This window comes from Sarcophilus harrisii, chromosome 4, assembly GCF_902635505.1.
Source record: "Sarcophilus harrisii chromosome 4, mSarHar1.11, whole genome shotgun sequence".
Lineage (NCBI taxonomy): Eukaryota > Metazoa > Chordata > Mammalia > Dasyuromorphia > Dasyuridae > Sarcophilus > Sarcophilus harrisii.
In genome coordinates, this window is record NC_045429.1 from 264,984,975 (window position 1) to 265,003,323 (window position 18,349).

The 18,349-nt window shown below is 34.6% G+C and overlaps 3 protein-coding genes across 9 annotated transcripts in view; 1 reads left to right on the top strand and 2 right to left on the bottom strand.

Annotated features, from left to right (window-relative positions):
• ANKRD66 (ankyrin repeat domain 66) overlaps nt 1-13,351 on the bottom strand; it is a 92,699-nt gene extending 79,348 nt beyond the window's left edge. Inside the window, exon 1 of the mRNA XM_003769121.2 lies at nt 12,543-13,351. Within this exon, the coding sequence (XP_003769169.1) occupies nt 12,543-12,647 (105 nt within the window). The 5' untranslated portion in view covers nt 12,648-13,351. The remainder of the gene's footprint in view (nt 1-12,542) is intronic.
• Nucleotides 1-18,349, bottom strand: part of TDRD6 (tudor domain containing 6) — a 115,099-nt gene that overhangs the window by 79,348 nt on the left and 17,402 nt on the right. The window lies entirely within an intron of this gene.
• PLA2G7 (phospholipase A2 group VII) overlaps nt 1-18,349 on the top strand; it is a 66,683-nt gene that overhangs the window by 46,443 nt on the left and 1,891 nt on the right. For all 4 annotated transcript variants that reach the window (XM_003769120.4, XM_012549106.3, XM_031964751.1 and 1 more), the window contains 6 exons: nt 6,429-6,497; nt 8,288-8,414; nt 9,153-9,266; nt 11,466-11,557; nt 14,286-14,456; nt 17,744-17,892. In XM_003769120.4, the coding sequence (XP_003769168.1) occupies nt 6,429-6,497; nt 8,288-8,414; nt 9,153-9,266; nt 11,466-11,557; nt 14,286-14,456; nt 17,744-17,892 (722 nt within the window). The remainder of the gene's footprint in view (nt 1-6,428; nt 6,498-8,287; nt 8,415-9,152; nt 9,267-11,465; nt 11,558-14,285; nt 14,457-17,743; nt 17,893-18,349) is intronic.

The following is an 18,349-nucleotide window of genomic DNA, read 5'->3' on the forward strand; positions in this document are numbered from 1 at the left end:
AGGGAGTAGAATATTAGGAAGAAGAGTAATAGTATAAAATAAAGTTGGAAAGGCAGATAGGAATCATTTTATGGTATTTGGGGAAAGGCCTTAAATGTCAGGCTGACTTTGTATTTTATCCAAAATTGAATGGGGACTTAATGATTTTTGAGTTTTTGATTGGGGTCCAAGCTAGTTCTATTTTCTGGAAATCATAAGATTTCAGGCAAATCAAAAGCAGCTCCAATGGACATCAGAATTTTTTTTAAATCAACAACAAATCTTGATTCTAGAGAATTGTAAGCTTCAAATAAGATAATGGATGTGAAGCTCTTTATAAACCTAAAGAAACCATATGTTAGTTTTTTTTAAATATATTTTTTGGAGAAAGGTGGTAATCACATATTGATGAAGGGAATTCCTTTTATAGACAATTCCTCCTTCACTTCCTGTTTTGCTTGGCTACCAAGAGATTAAATGACTTACATACAATCATGTGACATACGTATATCCTCTGTGTATCAGGGACAGGACTTGAACCTGACTCTTAATCATTATACCATGCTTAGCTTCTCTAGCTTTAGCTCTAGTTATTTTTATGTTTTGCTTTCTCTGTTGTTGTTCAGTCATGTCCAACTCTTCATGATCGCATGGACCATGTCATCATACCAACCTTGTCCATGGGGTTTTCTTGGCAAAGACACTAGTATGACTTGCCATTTCTTTCTCCAGTATTATTTTCTTTCTGTAGGATATTTAATGCTCTTGGATGTTTCCTCTTAATAGTCATTTGTTATATATTTTAAAGAAGTGATATAGCTAGTTAATATCAGAGCTTGAATTGCTAACTTGAGAATGGAAAACATTTGGAATGGCTGTTATGGAAATGTAGGTAGGGAATAAATAAGAGAATATTTCTTAACTTTTTAATTTAATTTAATATTTTCCCCAGTTATATTTAAAACAAAATTCTCCCATTTGTTTTAAAAAAAATTAAGTTCTCCTTTATCCCCACTCACAATTAAGAAACCACATGTGAACTTATGCAAAACATTTCCAAAAGTCAAGTTGTGAAAGAAAACATAGATTTCCTTCCCTAATGAAAAGAAAAATCCCTCAAGAAAAAAAAAAATTAGAGAGAGAGAGTGCTTCAATCTGGATTCAGAGATAATCAGTTTTTTCTCTGAGTATAGATAGGATTTTTCATCATAAGTCTTTCAGAGCAGTAGTGAATGATGATTGTACTACTGAAAATAGCAAAGTCATTTACATCTGGTCATCCCAGAACATTGCCATTATTTTGTATATAATATATTTCACTTTGCTCTTGAGTTCATGGAGAACTTTCCAGTGTTTTTTTTTTTCCTGAGAGCATCTTGCTCATCATTTCCCATAAAACAATAATATTCCATCATGAACATATATCATAGTTTATTGATATATATCATATATCATACTTTATTGAATGCCCAATTTATGGGCATTCTCTCAATTTCCAATTTTCTTTTCCCCCCAAATCTCTTTTGGTATTCATGCCTAATAGTGATGATGGTGGTTAAGTCAAAGGATATGCATGAATTTATAACCCTTTGAACACAAATCATATCTTTTAAGCACTTTTCAATTGGGGTATGGATTTTTTTATAAATTTGACCCAGTTTCTTCTGTGTTTTAGAGAAATGAGGCCTTATTAGAGGAACTTGGTTTGATTTTTTTTTTTACAATTCCTATTGCTAACTGCATTTCTCATTTATTCTCTTTCTCCTTTCATCCCTCTCTCCTCAAAAGTGTTTTGATATTCACTACTCCCTTCCCCAACATGTCCTCTTTTATCTCCATTTCCCCTTCCTTATCACCATTTCCCCTTCCTATCTCTCATTCCTCTCCTATTTTCCTGCAGGGTAAGATAGATTTCTACACTCCTATTGAGTATGTATGTTATTTATTCTTTGAGTCAAACTCTGATAAGAATAAGGTTCATTTACTCCCTTTCTCCTCCCCCTCTTCTCTTCCACTTGTTTCATTTTTATGGCAGATACTTTCCACTTCTCCCTTTCCCTTTCTCTTTCTCCCAGTACATTTCTCTCACCCTTTAATTTCATCATTTAAAACAATATCTCTTCATATTCAACTCACACCTGTACCTTCTGCCTATAAATACAACTCCTAACTGCCATAATAATGAGAAAGTTTTAATGAGTTACAAATATCATTATCTTATTCAGGAATATAAAGAGATAGAGAAAGCTTATTAAGTAGTTTCTTATGATATCACTTTCCTGATTACCTCCTTAGGCTTCTCCAGTATCCTATATTTGAAAATCACATTTTCCATTTGGCTCTAGTATCTTCATCATGAATGCTTGAAAATCCTCTATTTCATTGAATGACAACCTTTTCCTCTAAAGGATTATCCTTAGTTTTTCTGGGTGGGTGATTCTTGGTTGTAATCCTGGTTCTGTTACTCTCTGGAATATCATATTCCAAGCCCATCCAAGCCAAGATGTGTAGAAGCTGCTAAATTTTGTGTCATCCTTTGGTTTAATTATATTTGAATTGTTTCTTTATGGATATTTGTAATATTTTCTCCTTGACCTGGGAGTTCCAAAATTTGGCTATAATATTCCTGGGAGTTTTCATTTCAAAATTTCTTCCAGCAGATGATAGTGGATTCTTTCATGTTCTATTTTACCCTCTGGTTCTAGAATATCAGGACAGTTTTCCTTGATAATTTCTTGAAAGATATGTCCAGGCTCTTTTTTCTTTTTGATCATGACTTTCAGGCAGGCCAGTATTTTTTTTTAATTCTCTCTCCTGAATCTATGTTCCAGGTCAGTTGTTTTTCCAATGAGATATTTCACATTTTTTCTATTTTTTGGTTTGCATAATTGTATCTTGATTTCTCACAAAGTCCTTATCTTCAGTTTGCTCAATTCTATTTCTTAAGGAATTATTTTCCTCAGTGAGCTTTTGTACCTCCTTTCCCACTTGGCCAATTTTGCTTTTTAAGGCATTCTTCTCCTCATTGGTTTTTTGTATTTCTCAATTTTCCTAATTTTTCCTTTGTCTCTCTTGATTTTCAAAATCCCCCTTGAGCTCTTCCATGAATTAAGCCCAAGTCTTATATTTCTTGGAGGCCATGGATGCATGTGTAGGGGCTCTGACTTTGTTATCATCTTCTGAATGTGTGTTTTGATCTTCCTTGTCACCATGTGAGAGACAACCTAAAGTTAAATTTCCACAGAATGTTTAAGCTTCAATTCCTCCAAAACCTTGAACAGATAACTTTCTTTTCTCTTTCTTTTTTAATTTATTTAAAGTTTTTTTTTTTTTTACAAAATACATGCATGGGTAATTTTTCAACACTGACCTTGCAAGGCCTTCTGTTCCAAATTATCCCCTTCTCTCCCCCATCCCCTTTCCTAGATGGCAGGTAGTCCAATACATGTTAAATATGTTAAGATATATGTTAAATCCAATATATGTATACATATTAATAAAGTTATCTTACTGCACACAAAAAAATCGGATCAAGAAGGAAAAAAAATTAAGAAAACAAAATGCAAGCAAACAACAACAGAAAGAGTGAGAATGTTATGTTGTGGTCCATACTCAGTTCCCACAGTCCTCTCTCTGGGTAGAGATGGCTCTCTTCATTACTGAACCATTAGAACTGGTTTGAATCATCTCAATATTGAAGAGAGCTACATCCATAAGAATTGATCATTGTATAGTCTTGTTGTTGCCGTGTATAATGATCTCCTGATTCTGTTCATTTCACTCAGCATCAGTTCATGTAAGTCTCTCCAGGCCTCTCTGAAGTCATCCTGCTGGTCATTTCTTACAGAACAATAATATTCCATAACATTCATATACCATAATTTATTCAGCCATTCTCCAATTGATGGGCATCCACTCAGTTTCCAGTTCCTTGCCCACTACAAAGAGGACCGCCACAAACACTTTTGCACATACAGATCCCTTTATTACCTTCTTTAAGATCTCTTTGGGATATAAGCCCAAACATGAGCAGATAAGTTTTTTATAGAATGTTGCAAGCCTCAAGGTGTAATGTAAGATAATAAGTATCACTGATCAGTGAGCTTTCAGAAGAGACTCACTTAGTTCCAAATTTTTGAAAAAGATGTCTAGGCTAGAAGGTATTTTAAACTGACCAGAGTCAGAGACCTGAAAAAGACTTTTCTTTATGGAACTTGCCTTAATAAGCCTCATGGATATAAGCTGACATGCCCTTCATAGAATTAATACCTCATTAACAGAGCATGGGAAATATGGTGTGGGGGGAAGGGAGGGAGGCAGGGAACAAAATATTTAGCAGTAGAATGTAAGAAATGATGTAGCCCTAAAGGAAACTGATCAATCCATTCTTTGAAGGGAGGAAACTGCCACAAACTAACAACATAAAGCTTGTCTATTTCTATACCTAGGACTCCCTCTTTCATTAGAAAGGTAGAGCCCGCTTCTGGCCAGAAATGTACAATTCTTCTGCACTTTCATAAAATGTCCTTGTTATCTGACTTTCAAAGTCAGCTTGTTTCTAACAATAATAGCTTTCAATTGTCAGAGCTTTTTGTCATCTACTCATTTTCCCAACCTATTACTTGGCTTTTAACTCTTTTGTTAAAGTAGGGCTGTTTCCAAGGTGGAGGGAGCACTGGCCCAAGTTTCAGGGGGTTTGTGCATCTATTTTCAGAGCTCCTTCCAGGAATGTGACTACAAACAGTCTTTTCTACCATGGAGCTTGTAGGAGTGTCTCTGCTCCACTGTATCTGTAAGATCTAGTGTGCTAAAGCAACAGAGTTTTGGTTTGCTGATACTGGGGCCATGGTTGTGCTGGCATGACTGGCCCTGGAACTGCATAGTGGACTCCCACCCCATTGTCACAGACCTTCTGACCTTAAGTTGGCTTCAGCTGGAAAATGTTCTCTCCATCTTCTTGAGTATTCTGATGCTCTCAACTTTGTTTAGAGTCATTAGTTAAAGGAATTAACAGTATGGGGGCAAGCTCCTGCCTTTACTTTACATCTCGGCTCCACCTCCAATAAGATATTGATGTTAAAAATATTTAGCAATAGAAGGGAGTCCAGTTGAGATTTAGAAGCATATATTTTTAGTGAAGAAAATTGTCCCATCTATTTTTAAATTTTACATTTGCTGACAATGTCAGAAATCATTAATTATGGCAAAGAAATCATGGTATGAATAACTCAGAGTTAAGAATTGATCAAGTTGAGCAACATGGAAACTTCAGGAAGCAAAATGATATAAAGTATTGGTGATGAAATAGGGAATCCTACTAGGTGAAGAAACAATGAATATCATCACTTTCTCTGCAATTTATAGTCTTGAAGAGTCACCTAGAACTCTTGAAAGATTAAGGGCTTTGGTCAGGGTCACATAGCTATTATGGATTGAACCAAGTCTTTTTGTCTAGTTCCCTATCTACTGTGCCTTGCTGTCTCTGTAAGACACTGTTGAAAACACTGCTAAAATGGCAGAGAAATGTACAATGTACCCAGGCTGAGTTGGGCTACAAAAGAATTCTAAAAGTTATTGATTCAATGTGAGAATAAAAAGAAACCAAAGGGTTGGAGCTACAAATGAAGAAAGCTAGATTAAGTAAGGATGCTGGGACGTTCTACAGATGAATGGGAAGTTTTTTCCAAGGAGGGGTAATTTCAGAGTTCAAGACCTCTATGTAAAATTTTTTTCTAGTGATGACATAATTGAAGATGTAGCTGTGGTGGCAACTGCTTAAACTGAGGTAGAAATAAAACAGAACTTGAGAGACTAAGGAACTTTTAGGCCAGGTTGTAGTAAGGGATGGGAATGATATCAAGGATAATGGCTTTGGACCAGAGAAGGGGGGGAGTGAGTCAGATGATGATGATGTTATGGAAGGTACTTTTGAATATCCTGGCTATCAGTAAACCAAAATCAGGTAGGGGAGAAGTATAAACTGAAGATGTGGATTTGCAAAAAGTGACTCAACAGGGTAGTAGTTTGAAAGAAGCAGTAAATATCAAGGAATATATCAACACTTCTTCTCTCTATGAATTTAGTCAAGCTGTTGTCTCCATTGGAAAGAATTTGCAAATGGTATTATCCTTTGATGGGGAAAAATGAATAAACAATTATGCACACATATATGTATGTATGTATATATATATATATATATATATATATACCCATAAACACACACACACACACACACATATATATGTATGTATATGTATTAAAAGATAACTTGGTTGTATTATCACAGAATAATTGTCTAACAACTTAACCCTAAGTCAAATATTTAATTAAATGAGACCTCAGAGTATGTCTATAGTATATTCCTCAGGGCTATGTGCCTTGATATTTTCAAGTAATTCTTATACTTATGCCAAGTGTAATTGTTTCTTTGTCAACTTTCTGTTTTTAAGGACAGTTTATTCTGCTCTTGGAATTGATCTGGCATCTCATGGGTTTATAGTTGCTGCTGTAGAACACAGGTATGTGTGTGAATGTCATTTGTTGTAGTGGGGGGGGTTTCTTTTAAAGCCAACTCAAAAAGGCATTTTTGATGTGTGTTTTTCTTACTAGTTGCATTTATTTTTTTGTGTGTACAACTTTGTAATCCACAAGCATGCAAAAAACGCAAACATATTTGGTGATTATAACCATACCACTGACTTTCAATGAAACTTAGAGAAAAATTTTCAACTCTGGTTTAAGATGTATGTAGAATGCTAGACCTTGGAGTCAGGAGTACTTGAATTCAAATTCAGCTTTAGACATTTAATAGTTTTGTGGCCCTGGGCAAGTCATTAACCGCTGTTTGCTCCAGTTTCCTCCTCTGTAAAATGGAGATGATAATAGCATGGCAGCTACCACTCAGGATTATTCAGAGGATCAAATGAATGGTGGCAAAAAGTTTTGCAGACCTAAAATGCTATATAAATGCTATAGCTACCTTTACTAGTCAGATGCAAAACTAATTTATTAGGTTATCTTTGAAGATCACTGATTTAGAGTAGAGAAGAAAATAATATTTATAAAGTTCTTTGCAAGTGTTGGAGCATTATATAAATTATATTGTTATATTATTTATAATTATAAATATATCATATTATAAATTATATTCATATTATAAATTTATTTATAAATAATAAATAAGTCATTGTGTTTAATATATTAATATTATGTTAACATTAATAATAAATTATAAATAAACAAATATAACCATGCCCAGATATATTATATATAAATTATATTGCTTATTATTGTTATTGTTGTTCAGTTGTTTTCAGTTGTATCAACCTCATGGTGACCCCATTTAGGATTTTCATGGCAAAGATAATACTAGAATATGGTATGCCATTTCCTCCTTCAGCTCATTTTACATATGAGGAAACTAGGACAAGCAATGTGAAATGACCTGCCCAGGATCACATAGCTGTTAAGTATCTGAGGCCAGATTTGAGTCTTCCTGACTTCACTCCTGGCCAGTTTATCCATTATGTCACCTAATTGCCTCCCTTCCATATATATATATATATTATAATCAGATTGTACTAGAAAGTAACACATTTAGGGCTTGAAAGGGACCTTAGAGGTAGTCTAATTCAACCTTCCACACTTTACAAATGAGGAAAACTGAGGACAAGGTGTTTAAACTGCCTAAAGTCACTTAGAGAGTGATTATTAGAGCTAGAATTTGAGCCCATTTCCTATGACCCAGAAATCAATGTTATTGTTACTTTCCTCTAAAACTATTAAATCTGAAAGGATTTAGGTTTTCATTATCTAATTTAGAAATACATGTTCTACATAATACTGCCACACATAAAGATGTTCTCAATAATGTCACTAACCATACCTCAGCTTCATGATTACTACCTTACTATGCCAGGGTTAGGCACATCACAAGTGAGATGAGCTTGGTTCACCATAGAATCATATGGTGTATTCTGTACTATGACTACTATTGGTAGCTCTTGCTTTTCCTGATCAGTGCTTCCATAGCCATGAGGTCACTATGCTGTTATTGAATCCTGCCCCCCCCAATCATTGTTTTGCCTAATATTATATTTGCATAGAAGAAGTACTAGTCATCAGATTGGTGTGTAGGTTCTTTTAGAAGGATTTTTTTAATTTAAGTCTTCTTTACAGAGTGTTACAGACTAGAATAAAAGGGCTAAAATAAAAAGATCAAGAAAATGTTGGGAGGGAAGGAAGTAAGGAAAGTTCACATGAGGGGAAGAGAATAATAGGCAAATGGAATGATGTTTTTCCCATATAGAGATGAATCAGCATCAGCAACTTTTTACTTTGAAGATGAACTTGCTCTACAAAGAAATAATAAGACCTGGCTTCCCTATAAGCAACTCAGTTCAGAGATGACGGAATATGCCCAACGTCACCAACAGGTATGGAAAAACTGAATGTAGTCATACAAAAAAGCAATGCAATTTAATTTAATATCCCATATCCAAGCTCCATTCCTATTTTCTGTTCTCCACGGCCATATTCACAGAACTTTTCCTTATAAATTTCCACTTAATAATATAAATAAAAATAACCAAAATTCTGACAGATGGTATCATACTTGTTGGGAGTTTTCTGGTTGAGGTCCAGACCTGTGATATCATCCATGTGTGGAAACTCTCTCCCTTGATACAGATCATCAATGAATCTGTATCTTAGCCTTAAAAAAGTTTCCTGGGACACTAAGAAGTGAAGTGACTTGTCATTGGCCACACTTTCTCTCCAATAAGTCATGATGCCTCTTATTTGTTGCATCAGGCACTTTAATTGTATTTTTTTCTAATTAACATGTGAAAATAATTCTCTAATTTCTTTTATATTTGAGTTCCAAATTTTTCTCCCTTCTTTTTTCCTCTTCCTGCTCCTTTGATGATAAGAAATTTTATATAGGTTTTATATGAGGCACTCTAATTTGAGAAGTGTAATTGTTAGACAATAATTTTCTAGGCTCCACAAAGCTAATGTATTATTCTGTACCATTAAACTAAACATGTTGTTTAGAAAAGATCATTTTGGTAGCTTCATTATTTTTTTCTGCAACTCAAACAAAGAATTAAAGCTTTTATATTGTTCTGTTTATATGAAATGGCGCTGTTTATACTTCTTATAATCATACCCAGGTACTTCAAAGAGCAGAAGAATGCTCTAAAGCTCTTAATTTGATCCTTGATATTAATGAGGGGAAAGCAGTGGAGAATGCTTTGAATTCCTCCTTTAACTTGCAGCAACTAGAGGTAAGTCAATAAAGCCAACTTTCCTTTAAAAAAAAGAAATCAATCAGTCTCTAAACATTTATTAATTTCCTGCTATATAACAAACACTGTGCTAAGCATTGGAAAAGCAAAAGGAGGCAGAAGACTTCGAATTGTTGAGGTCTTGTCCTAAAGGAGTCTACAATCTGATAAGGGAGACCAATAGGGAAACAAATATGTACTGAGAAGCTATATACAGGATAAGTAAAAAATAATTAAAAGAGGAAAGGCATTATAGTTTAGAGAGTTTGGGAAAGGTTTCCTATAGAGAATGGGGTTTTATTTGGGACTTGAGAGAAGCTAACGAAGTCATTTGGCAGAGGTGAGGGAGTCAGAACATTCCATGCATGGGGGACAGGCAGAGAAAATGCCCAGAGAGAAGAGATGGGGGGTGCATGTCTTGTTTATGGAACCTCAAGGGAGTCCATTGTCATCACATACATATAAATGAATTATCATCATATTAACTAGACACTGGACCTGTGATTAGATAGGAAATGGAATTCTGGAAATAGCTTGCAATTCAATTTGGCTGTACTGTAAACTGTTTGAAGGGTTGATGAACTGTGAAAGTTGGAAGATACCTTGTAATTGATTGGCCATGGATTCCAGGCTGAAGATTTTATGGGTTTTCTTTTCTAAAGTCAGTAGTAAATAAATGAAGATTTCTGAAGTGACATGATCAGATCGTGTCTTAGGAACAGGGTTTTGGCACCCATGTGAAGGAACAGTGTAGAATGGTGGGACCTCAAAATTGGGAAGCTGATTAAGAATAAGAGGGTGAGAATTGATGACATCCTGAACCAAGGTTCAGATGTGAATCTTTGCATATAGACAAATGAAGAGAATGTAATAGATCTTAATAGATATTTAAGGTTTTGGCAACTAATTAAATGGGAAAGAGGGGGTAGGATAGAAGGGAGAAAATGAAGAAAAAATTCAAGGATGCCTCCAAGGTTGCAAACCTTTGTGATGGTCAAAACTGTAGTGCCCTCCTTTAACAGAAAATAGGAAAATTGGGAGGAAGTTTGAGTTTAGGGTAGCAGAAGATAATTTCAGTTTATAGTTAAATAGATAATTTTCATTTTCAAAATGCAGATAGCTTTAATTTTAATAAATTCAGATTACATCTATTAAAGAAAAAAACTTTAAAATTGAAATATTTGACAAATTCATTTTTTTAGTAAGTTCAGATAATTTCTATTAGAAATTAGAGACACCATATTATTAGAGACACCAGTATCAATGAGATACTTTGATGGAAATAGCCAATATGCAATTGAAGGTATTGGACTTAAACACATAGAAAAGAGGGCAGGGGTAAATATTTGAATTCAAATGGTTTTCAGTCATGTCTGACTCTTTGTCACTCCATTTGGGGCTTTCTTGGAAAGAGACTAGAGTGGTTCACCATTTCCTTCCTAAAATTATGTTTTTATAGATTTTTCTTTTCTAGATGTTTTTATAGAACTGTTAAGTGTTAAGGGTTAAGTGATTTGCCCAGGGTCACACAGCTATTAACTTAGGCCATATTTCAATTCATCAAGTCTTCCTGACACCAAATGTGATGTATTGCAAGCCCTGGGTTACTTAACTGGTAAGAGAAAAAAATCAGAGCACAGAGTTTGAATTAATATGATAAAGAACAAGAGTTGGAAGTGAGAGATGTGGAGATAGAATCGATAAATTTTGGATATGGTGATGAGAGAATAAAGTTTTATGTTTGTTAAGTACCACCTTCCATCTAGTGCCCTAAACTCTGGGCAACTTGATATGGATGGTGGTGGTAACCAACAAAAATAAAATGTGAAAAGGAAAAAGAATATGTGTTTTTTTAAGGGGAGGAGGAATAAGTAATATCAATGTGTAATAGAATCAGTTATATTGAGTTTCAAAGCTAGATATAAGATGGGAGTCTAGGAGAGAGATTAAGGCTGATTTACATAAATATTTAGAGATAATTATTTAACTCATGAGATCACTAAATATATTGAGGCAAGTAAGTAACAAATCAGGCATCCTCACAAATTTTCAGTGTATTTTTTCTAAGAAATCAGGTAAATTAAAAAATGTTTTTTGAGTGGATGACTGCTTGAATGTGAATAATTAAACCACTTCATATTTTTTCTATATTTCAAATGACATCTTATAAAAACTGAGTTTATCATGCTTTCTACACAGGATATGATTGATGAAAATAAAATAGCAATAATGGGACATTCCTTTGGTGGAGCCACAGCTATTCAGTCTCTTAGTGAAGACAACAGATTCCGGTAAGGAAAATAAAGCAAGAAGACAATGTAATTTTTTTAATGGTGAATTTTTTTTTAATGGTTTAATTATGGAATACAAGGGATTTCCTTAAGTTTATACTTTATCTTCAGTCTTTATTGAGTGCTCTGTGGAAAGCATCTTGTCCTATTCACCCTATTCTTATGCACACTAAAAAACTCTTATTCAGGATTCTTTCTTAATTTGTTCAGCTGTTTAATACGTGAAGTAGTTCATCCTTATGTTATTTGTTCTACAAAGTTAAGTTTCTATGATGGGTGAGAAATAGTAATATGTTTATCTTGTTTCATAAATATAAATATTTAAACTTTGAATTTATAACACTTTAGGTTTTAAAGTTGAAGGGATATAGATATAAAACACTAGATTTAAGAGTCAAAAAGAATTAGGTTCTAATCCTGCTTCAGATACTTCCTAGTTAAGCAATCCTGGGGAAGTACTTTATCCTACTTCTGCCTGAGTTTTCTCATTTATAAGATGAGGGAGTTGAACTTCCTAGCCTCTAAGGGACTCCTTCAAAACTCTATAATTTATGATGGTAGGCAGGATTTTCGTTTGTAGCATCCATGGAGCGCCCCCCCCCCTCATTCTTTCATCCAGGTAGCTTTCTCCAGGTTCCAGGTCAAAATTTTCTAAACTATAAATGATGAGCCCTCATCCCCCAATGTGATTTTTAAAAAATATGTCAGCTAAATCACACTCAGTTGATAATAATGGGATTTACATAGCAATGCAAATAAAGCAATTCATTCCCTCTTTCCACTGAATACTTTGACTCCATCTCCCACAAGTACACACACTCTAAGTAAATAGTGTACCTTTACAGGCATCATAGATGAGACATTCATACATGATCAGTGCACTTGCATTGAAGGGGGACAATTTATACCTCTAAAACTGCAAAGCTATGAATATCTTTCACTGATATTATTGGCACTTCAATGTGCTTGACATTGCTTTACTCACTGATTTCCACCAAGTGTTGAGCTCTGCTTTTAATGAAGCATTGCTTTTCTCTTTTTTTCTTCCAAATATTGCTTTCCCTGGCCTTCTTCCAGCTTCTATGGCCATCAATTCTTTTTTTTGGGGGGTCCCCTAACCTTGTTACAATACATGTAGGGGTTCTGTGGTTACAGTTCTTTCATCAGCTTTTTAAGAAAACTTCATCATCCACTTGTGAACAGGGAGTGCTCTGGCTGTTAAGAGGCTATTTCTCTGATTTTTTTTTTCTGCCTCATTGGTGCTTTACCTCTAGTCCCTATGAAAACACTTGAGACACCTGCAACTCAATTCAGTTCCTTCAGTATATTGGAGGTGCTGTGATTGGTCAGCCTCATCCCTGCAGGAAAGTCAGCAATTATCCTCAATTAGCATTCTCAATAACTGTGTAGCTTTCTTCAGTAAGTTTCTCAACTAGATTTCTCTGTCATTGGATAATGAAAATCTCTTCTATTTAGCCTGACTGTTCCAGGAAGGACAGGTTCAACTCTGCTTTTTTGACCTTTTCTTAGATTTTTCTGTTAACAGCTTTTTGTCTTCAGAAGTCTTCTTAGACCTGTTTCATCACCTTGGTCTATTACTACTTTTCGCTGGGGGGGGGCTCTCAGTTAAACTGTCATCTAATATGTGATCTGAAACACAGTTTAGGATTTATCATACTCCTTAGCTAAGGTAAATCTCCTTTCGATTTCTTTTATACGGAAGGAATTTTGAGAAATAGCCAGTTAAGAAAACTATCTTAATTTCAGTCCAGCTTCCCCTTTCTTCTCCAGCAACTGTCATGCTGTCTAGAAAATTCTAGAGTTGTCAGTACAGGCTTGACTGTAGAATTCCAAGAGAAGCTATGACTTTGGTCTCTCTTCTCCTAAAAAATATATCACAGCTTTTCTGTCTGACCTCCTTCCATGTTAGCATTATTTTGCAAATGAGAAAACTAAGATTCAGGTCTTAGTCAAAGCTATGATCATAGCTCCAATTTTAATTTCATGATCTTTTCTGCTATACTATTCAGTCAACTGCACACTTAGTGTATGTGGACTGAATAATATACTCCCATTCCTTCAATATCATCTCAACATCCATGAATTCTCATTCTGGATAACTTTAATAATTTTCATTTTTTCAATTCTATAATGGTTGAGAAACCATTGAGAAATTAATTGCCTATTTTACACTGAAAAGGACTTTTCTAAAATTGCATTTGAAGATAGTTGTGAACCTAGGAATCAAGATACTTGGGTTTTTGCTCCCCCAGCTCTGCTACTCACTCTGGATTCTTGGACAAATCACTAAAATGCTCTATATGCCTCAGTGTGTCCTTTGTAAAGTAAGGAGAATGAGAAGATTTCTAAGGTTCCTTCTAATACTTCAGCTTCTATGAATGTTAATTATAAATAATTATACATAATTATGAATTCTTTGAATGTTAATGATTCATAATTCTGTAACTTCCAGCAACACTTCATTATAAAGCACATAAATTATGGCATGATTTGAGTTGTACTGAGGAGGGGGAGGGTAAGCTCCTGTCTCACAGTTACACAATAAATAATAATGTATCTTGCTAAATGTAACACCAGAGTCATTCATTAAAATGACTACTATCAACCATGTCTCCAAATACTAGGATTATAATGGAATTCTCAGCTGACTTTCTTGTCAATTAAGGTATAACATGTTGATCTTTTATTGTCAATGAAATGTTCCCAGATGTGCTATTGCCCTGGATGCATGGATGAACCCTTTAAGTGATGAATTATACAGTAAAGTTGTCCAGCCAATCTTCTTTATCAACTCTGAAAGATTCCAGACTGCAGAAAATGTCATGAAAATGAGACAATTCTACTTAGGTGATAAAGAAACAAAAATGATCACAATCAAGTAAGTATAACTAGAGTTCTGTTTGATCTATAACAAGAAACTAAGCATGGGAGAACAAAAAAAAGAAAAAAAACCCACAAAAGTTTTGAGATACATTGGTGATGTGACCATAGAAGAATTCTTATGTTAAGACTTCATCTTTATTGATTGTGGGAAAATACATTAGAAAAAAGTCAATGTCTAGATAGACTTAGAAGTAAATATAAATCATATGATATGTGCAATTAAATTTTGCATATTGTACATGCTATTTCTGTTTTTCTATATGATATCCAAATTAGGGAATTAGATATTGTCCTTTAGCCATTTTTCAGTCACATCTAACTCTGCCAAGACTTGGCAAAGAAACTGGGTTGTTTTGCCATTTCCTTTGCTAGTTCATTTTATACTAGCTTTTTTCATTTCCCTAGCTTTGACTGAGACCTGAATCTTTTTCTAATTTGCAAAATAATGCTAACATGGAAGGAGGTGTGACAGAAAAGTTGCCCTAGGTCACACAACTAGGAAGTGTCCAAGATCAGATTTGAATTCAGGTCCTTCTGACTTCAGGGCTAGTGCTCTATTCACTGTGCTACCTAACTGCCCCTATCACCTTATATTTTCAAGGTAAAATGAATATGAGATTTAAAGAACCTATTTTCCCAATGAAATAGTTACAAATGTGTATTAAAATGTTCAATAAGCCCACAAAAATAAAATCTATTTAATGCATCAGAATCATAATATGAAAGGTCACATGGTAGAGAGGAGGAGGGAGGGAGAGAGGGAGGGAAGGAAAGAGAGAGGAAGGGAGGAAAAATGCACAAAATAATTCAGAAATAAGAAGGTGCTTCTCCCCCACCATCCCCATTTTGCTGATAAACTGAAACCTAGAGAGATTAATTGATCTGTCCAAGATCACATAGTAATTATCGCCAGAATTAGAACTAGACACCAGGTCTCCTGATTTCAAATTCAGTTCTTTACTACTTTCCCATAATGTCACACTATCCCAACAGAAGTAGAAATATCAGAGAACATCCATTTTGTTGTCTTTGTATAAGAGGCACGCACTCTCACTAAGCTCTATTTCTACTAGCGTACTAGTATTACCATTTCCCTTTAAAGATTCCTGTAATAGGAAATGTTTTATAATCCACAGAAATATAGACCTTTTTAAGTTGAACAGTTGATTTAAAGGAAGGATGGCAGGATGTGATCCTAAGTATTGAGTAACACTTAAAGGCCAATTTGACTTTAATCTTCATTTCTTGGTGACTCTATTGCATGCTGAGAAGGTAAGGTTGAGATCAACAAAGAAATAAATGGCTGACACAAGGCTAGGATTCTTGGTGAAATGCCAATACACAATAACTGGTAAAAATATAAATATCCATGTGACAGCTTAGCCGATTTTTAAAGTAAGAAGATTCTTATTCCAGAATGGGATGAAGTGTAGAGGTCACTAATTTAGATTCTTGGATGCTTAGTGTTGCTAGGAAACAGAGACAAACCAATACCTAACTGAGCAGTTCAAGGGGGGGAACTATACAAGCTGCATTGTGGTAACAAAGCATATATAAACCATGGAGAAAATACATGAAATGATCAGATCCAAGGGTATCACGTTTTGAGATATCAAATACACAACTAGAGGCTGAAGGATACCCTATATTTAAATACAGTTCACATCCTATAGCTTAAATATAGTTCTTTAACTTAATTAGCATATTTCCTTTTGGTATAAAATTATCTTTCATGGGTCCAAATGAGGATCTAAGGCAGGAAAAAATTTTTTTTCCTTCTTAATTTATATGGTAAGGTGATCTTTGAAATAAATTTTGAAGAAACTTAAAAGGTATTTAGGATGAAGAGAATTCTATATTTCAATACATTTCACATCCTATTTCCTTTTGTAAATCCATATTTTATTTTGATAGAACATTGTCTTTTATGGGTCCAAGTGAGGCTTTGAGGGTAGGAAATTTTTTTCCCTTCTTAATTTATATAGTAAGGTGATCTTTGAAATAAATTTTGGAGAAACTTAAAAGGTACTTATTTTCACATCCTCTTAAAAGGTGACCAAACTGTAGGTCATTAGAAATGACTTACCTTTTTCAGTATCTTTCTAGTTATCTTTTAAGTTTCTCCAAAACCCCACAAATCCTCATGTGAACTCATGGGATACAATTTAATATCAAAAGGAAAGAACAATTTATTTGCCTTCTTTCCAGGGACTATCCAGGCTAGAAATTATATTTCCTAAATTCCAGTCTCTGTCAATACTTTTTGATCATTATATTTAGCTTGTAAAGATGCCACTGAATAGATTTACAATACAGTTTGAATTCCAGTTCTTTTAGAGGGCAGCATTTTCCTGCATAAAATATCTTCAGGGCAGGTCATTGTGAGTTTTCTTAGAGGGGGGAGATAAGACTTACATCCAACTACATCCTTATTTTCTTATCCCTTTTGATCAAAGGCATCTATTATTTACCTACATTATATGTATATATGTTTGCATGTATGTATCTGTCTCTCTATAGCTATCATACCAATCAAATCTATCTATCATCTATTTATTTCTGCTTCTCTCTGGCTGCCTAGTCTCCGATCAGCAGTTAGATGGCACAGTGAATAAAGCACTGGGCCTGTAGTCAGGAATACCTATATTAAATTTTGCCTCAGATACTTTCTGGCAATGTGTTCCTGAGTAAGTCTTCTGTCTGCCTCAGTTTCCTCAGTTTCAGTTGGGGATGATAATAGCACCTCTTATGGTTTTTGTGAGAATGATCATTAGCACAGTGTCTGGTATAATGCTTGTTCCTTTCCCCCACCCCAGCCCCCATTCTATCAAGACTGAATTTTCCTTATCTTGCCTTGGCTAGCTGTGTAGTGTCTTCTCATTAACCCACTACTGAATGACACAGCAGCTTTGCTTGTGCTTCCATTTCTGATCAGATGTTTGATAAGTGTTAAGCCCAATAGAGCTCAGAGATTTCAAAGCTCAAGAGATCTGCCACCCTCAGCAGATTTCAGGCAGGTATCACTACACACACACACACACACCCAACCAAGGGCACTTATTTATGAGACAACTAAGTGGCTATGAAATACATTAGCTGAAGATAAGAGATATAATTTGGGTTTCATTCGTACCATGCTGTAAGTTATGGAGCAAATCATGCTAACCCACAATTTATGTAACATCTTTTATATTATCTTAACATACTAGCAGTATCATTAACCCATATGCACTTAGTCTACCAATAAGTTATCATTTCTGTGTCATTTTTTTCCTTGCACAGGGGCTCAGTCCATCAGAATTTTCCTGACTTTACTTTTGTGACTGGTAAAATACTTGGATACATATTCTCATTAAAAGGAAATATCGATTCAGATGTAGCCATTGGTCTAACAAGCAAAGCTTCATTAGCTTTCTTGCAAAAGCATTTAGGTAAGAAACTATTACGGGTTCATTCTTAAAATAGTCATTACAAGCTGGTGTGACTTATTTTCAAGTTTTAGTAAAGTCGCCTGTAGCACACACACACATATTAAACTGTATTATGCCATATAATTGGCATAGTGTATGCAATACCTTATTGTGTGTATCCAAATCAAAGAGTTGCCTCTGCAGATAAAATCATAGGATTTGGAATCACAGGATTTTGGATAAGCACAGATAGAAGTACTAGTGTAGTAGCATATGTTTTATATTTCATAACATATATTAATCTGCTAAGGCTAAATTTTATATTGGGATTGATTTTATGTTGAGTCTACTGAAACCTGCCTGCAGAGCAACAAAGCAGTTGATATAATTTCCTAACGCTACTTCCTTCAGTGAAGCTTTTTGAAACCATTTTTAAATATTTTAAAAGTATTTCTACTTAAAATTGTTAGGCATTAAT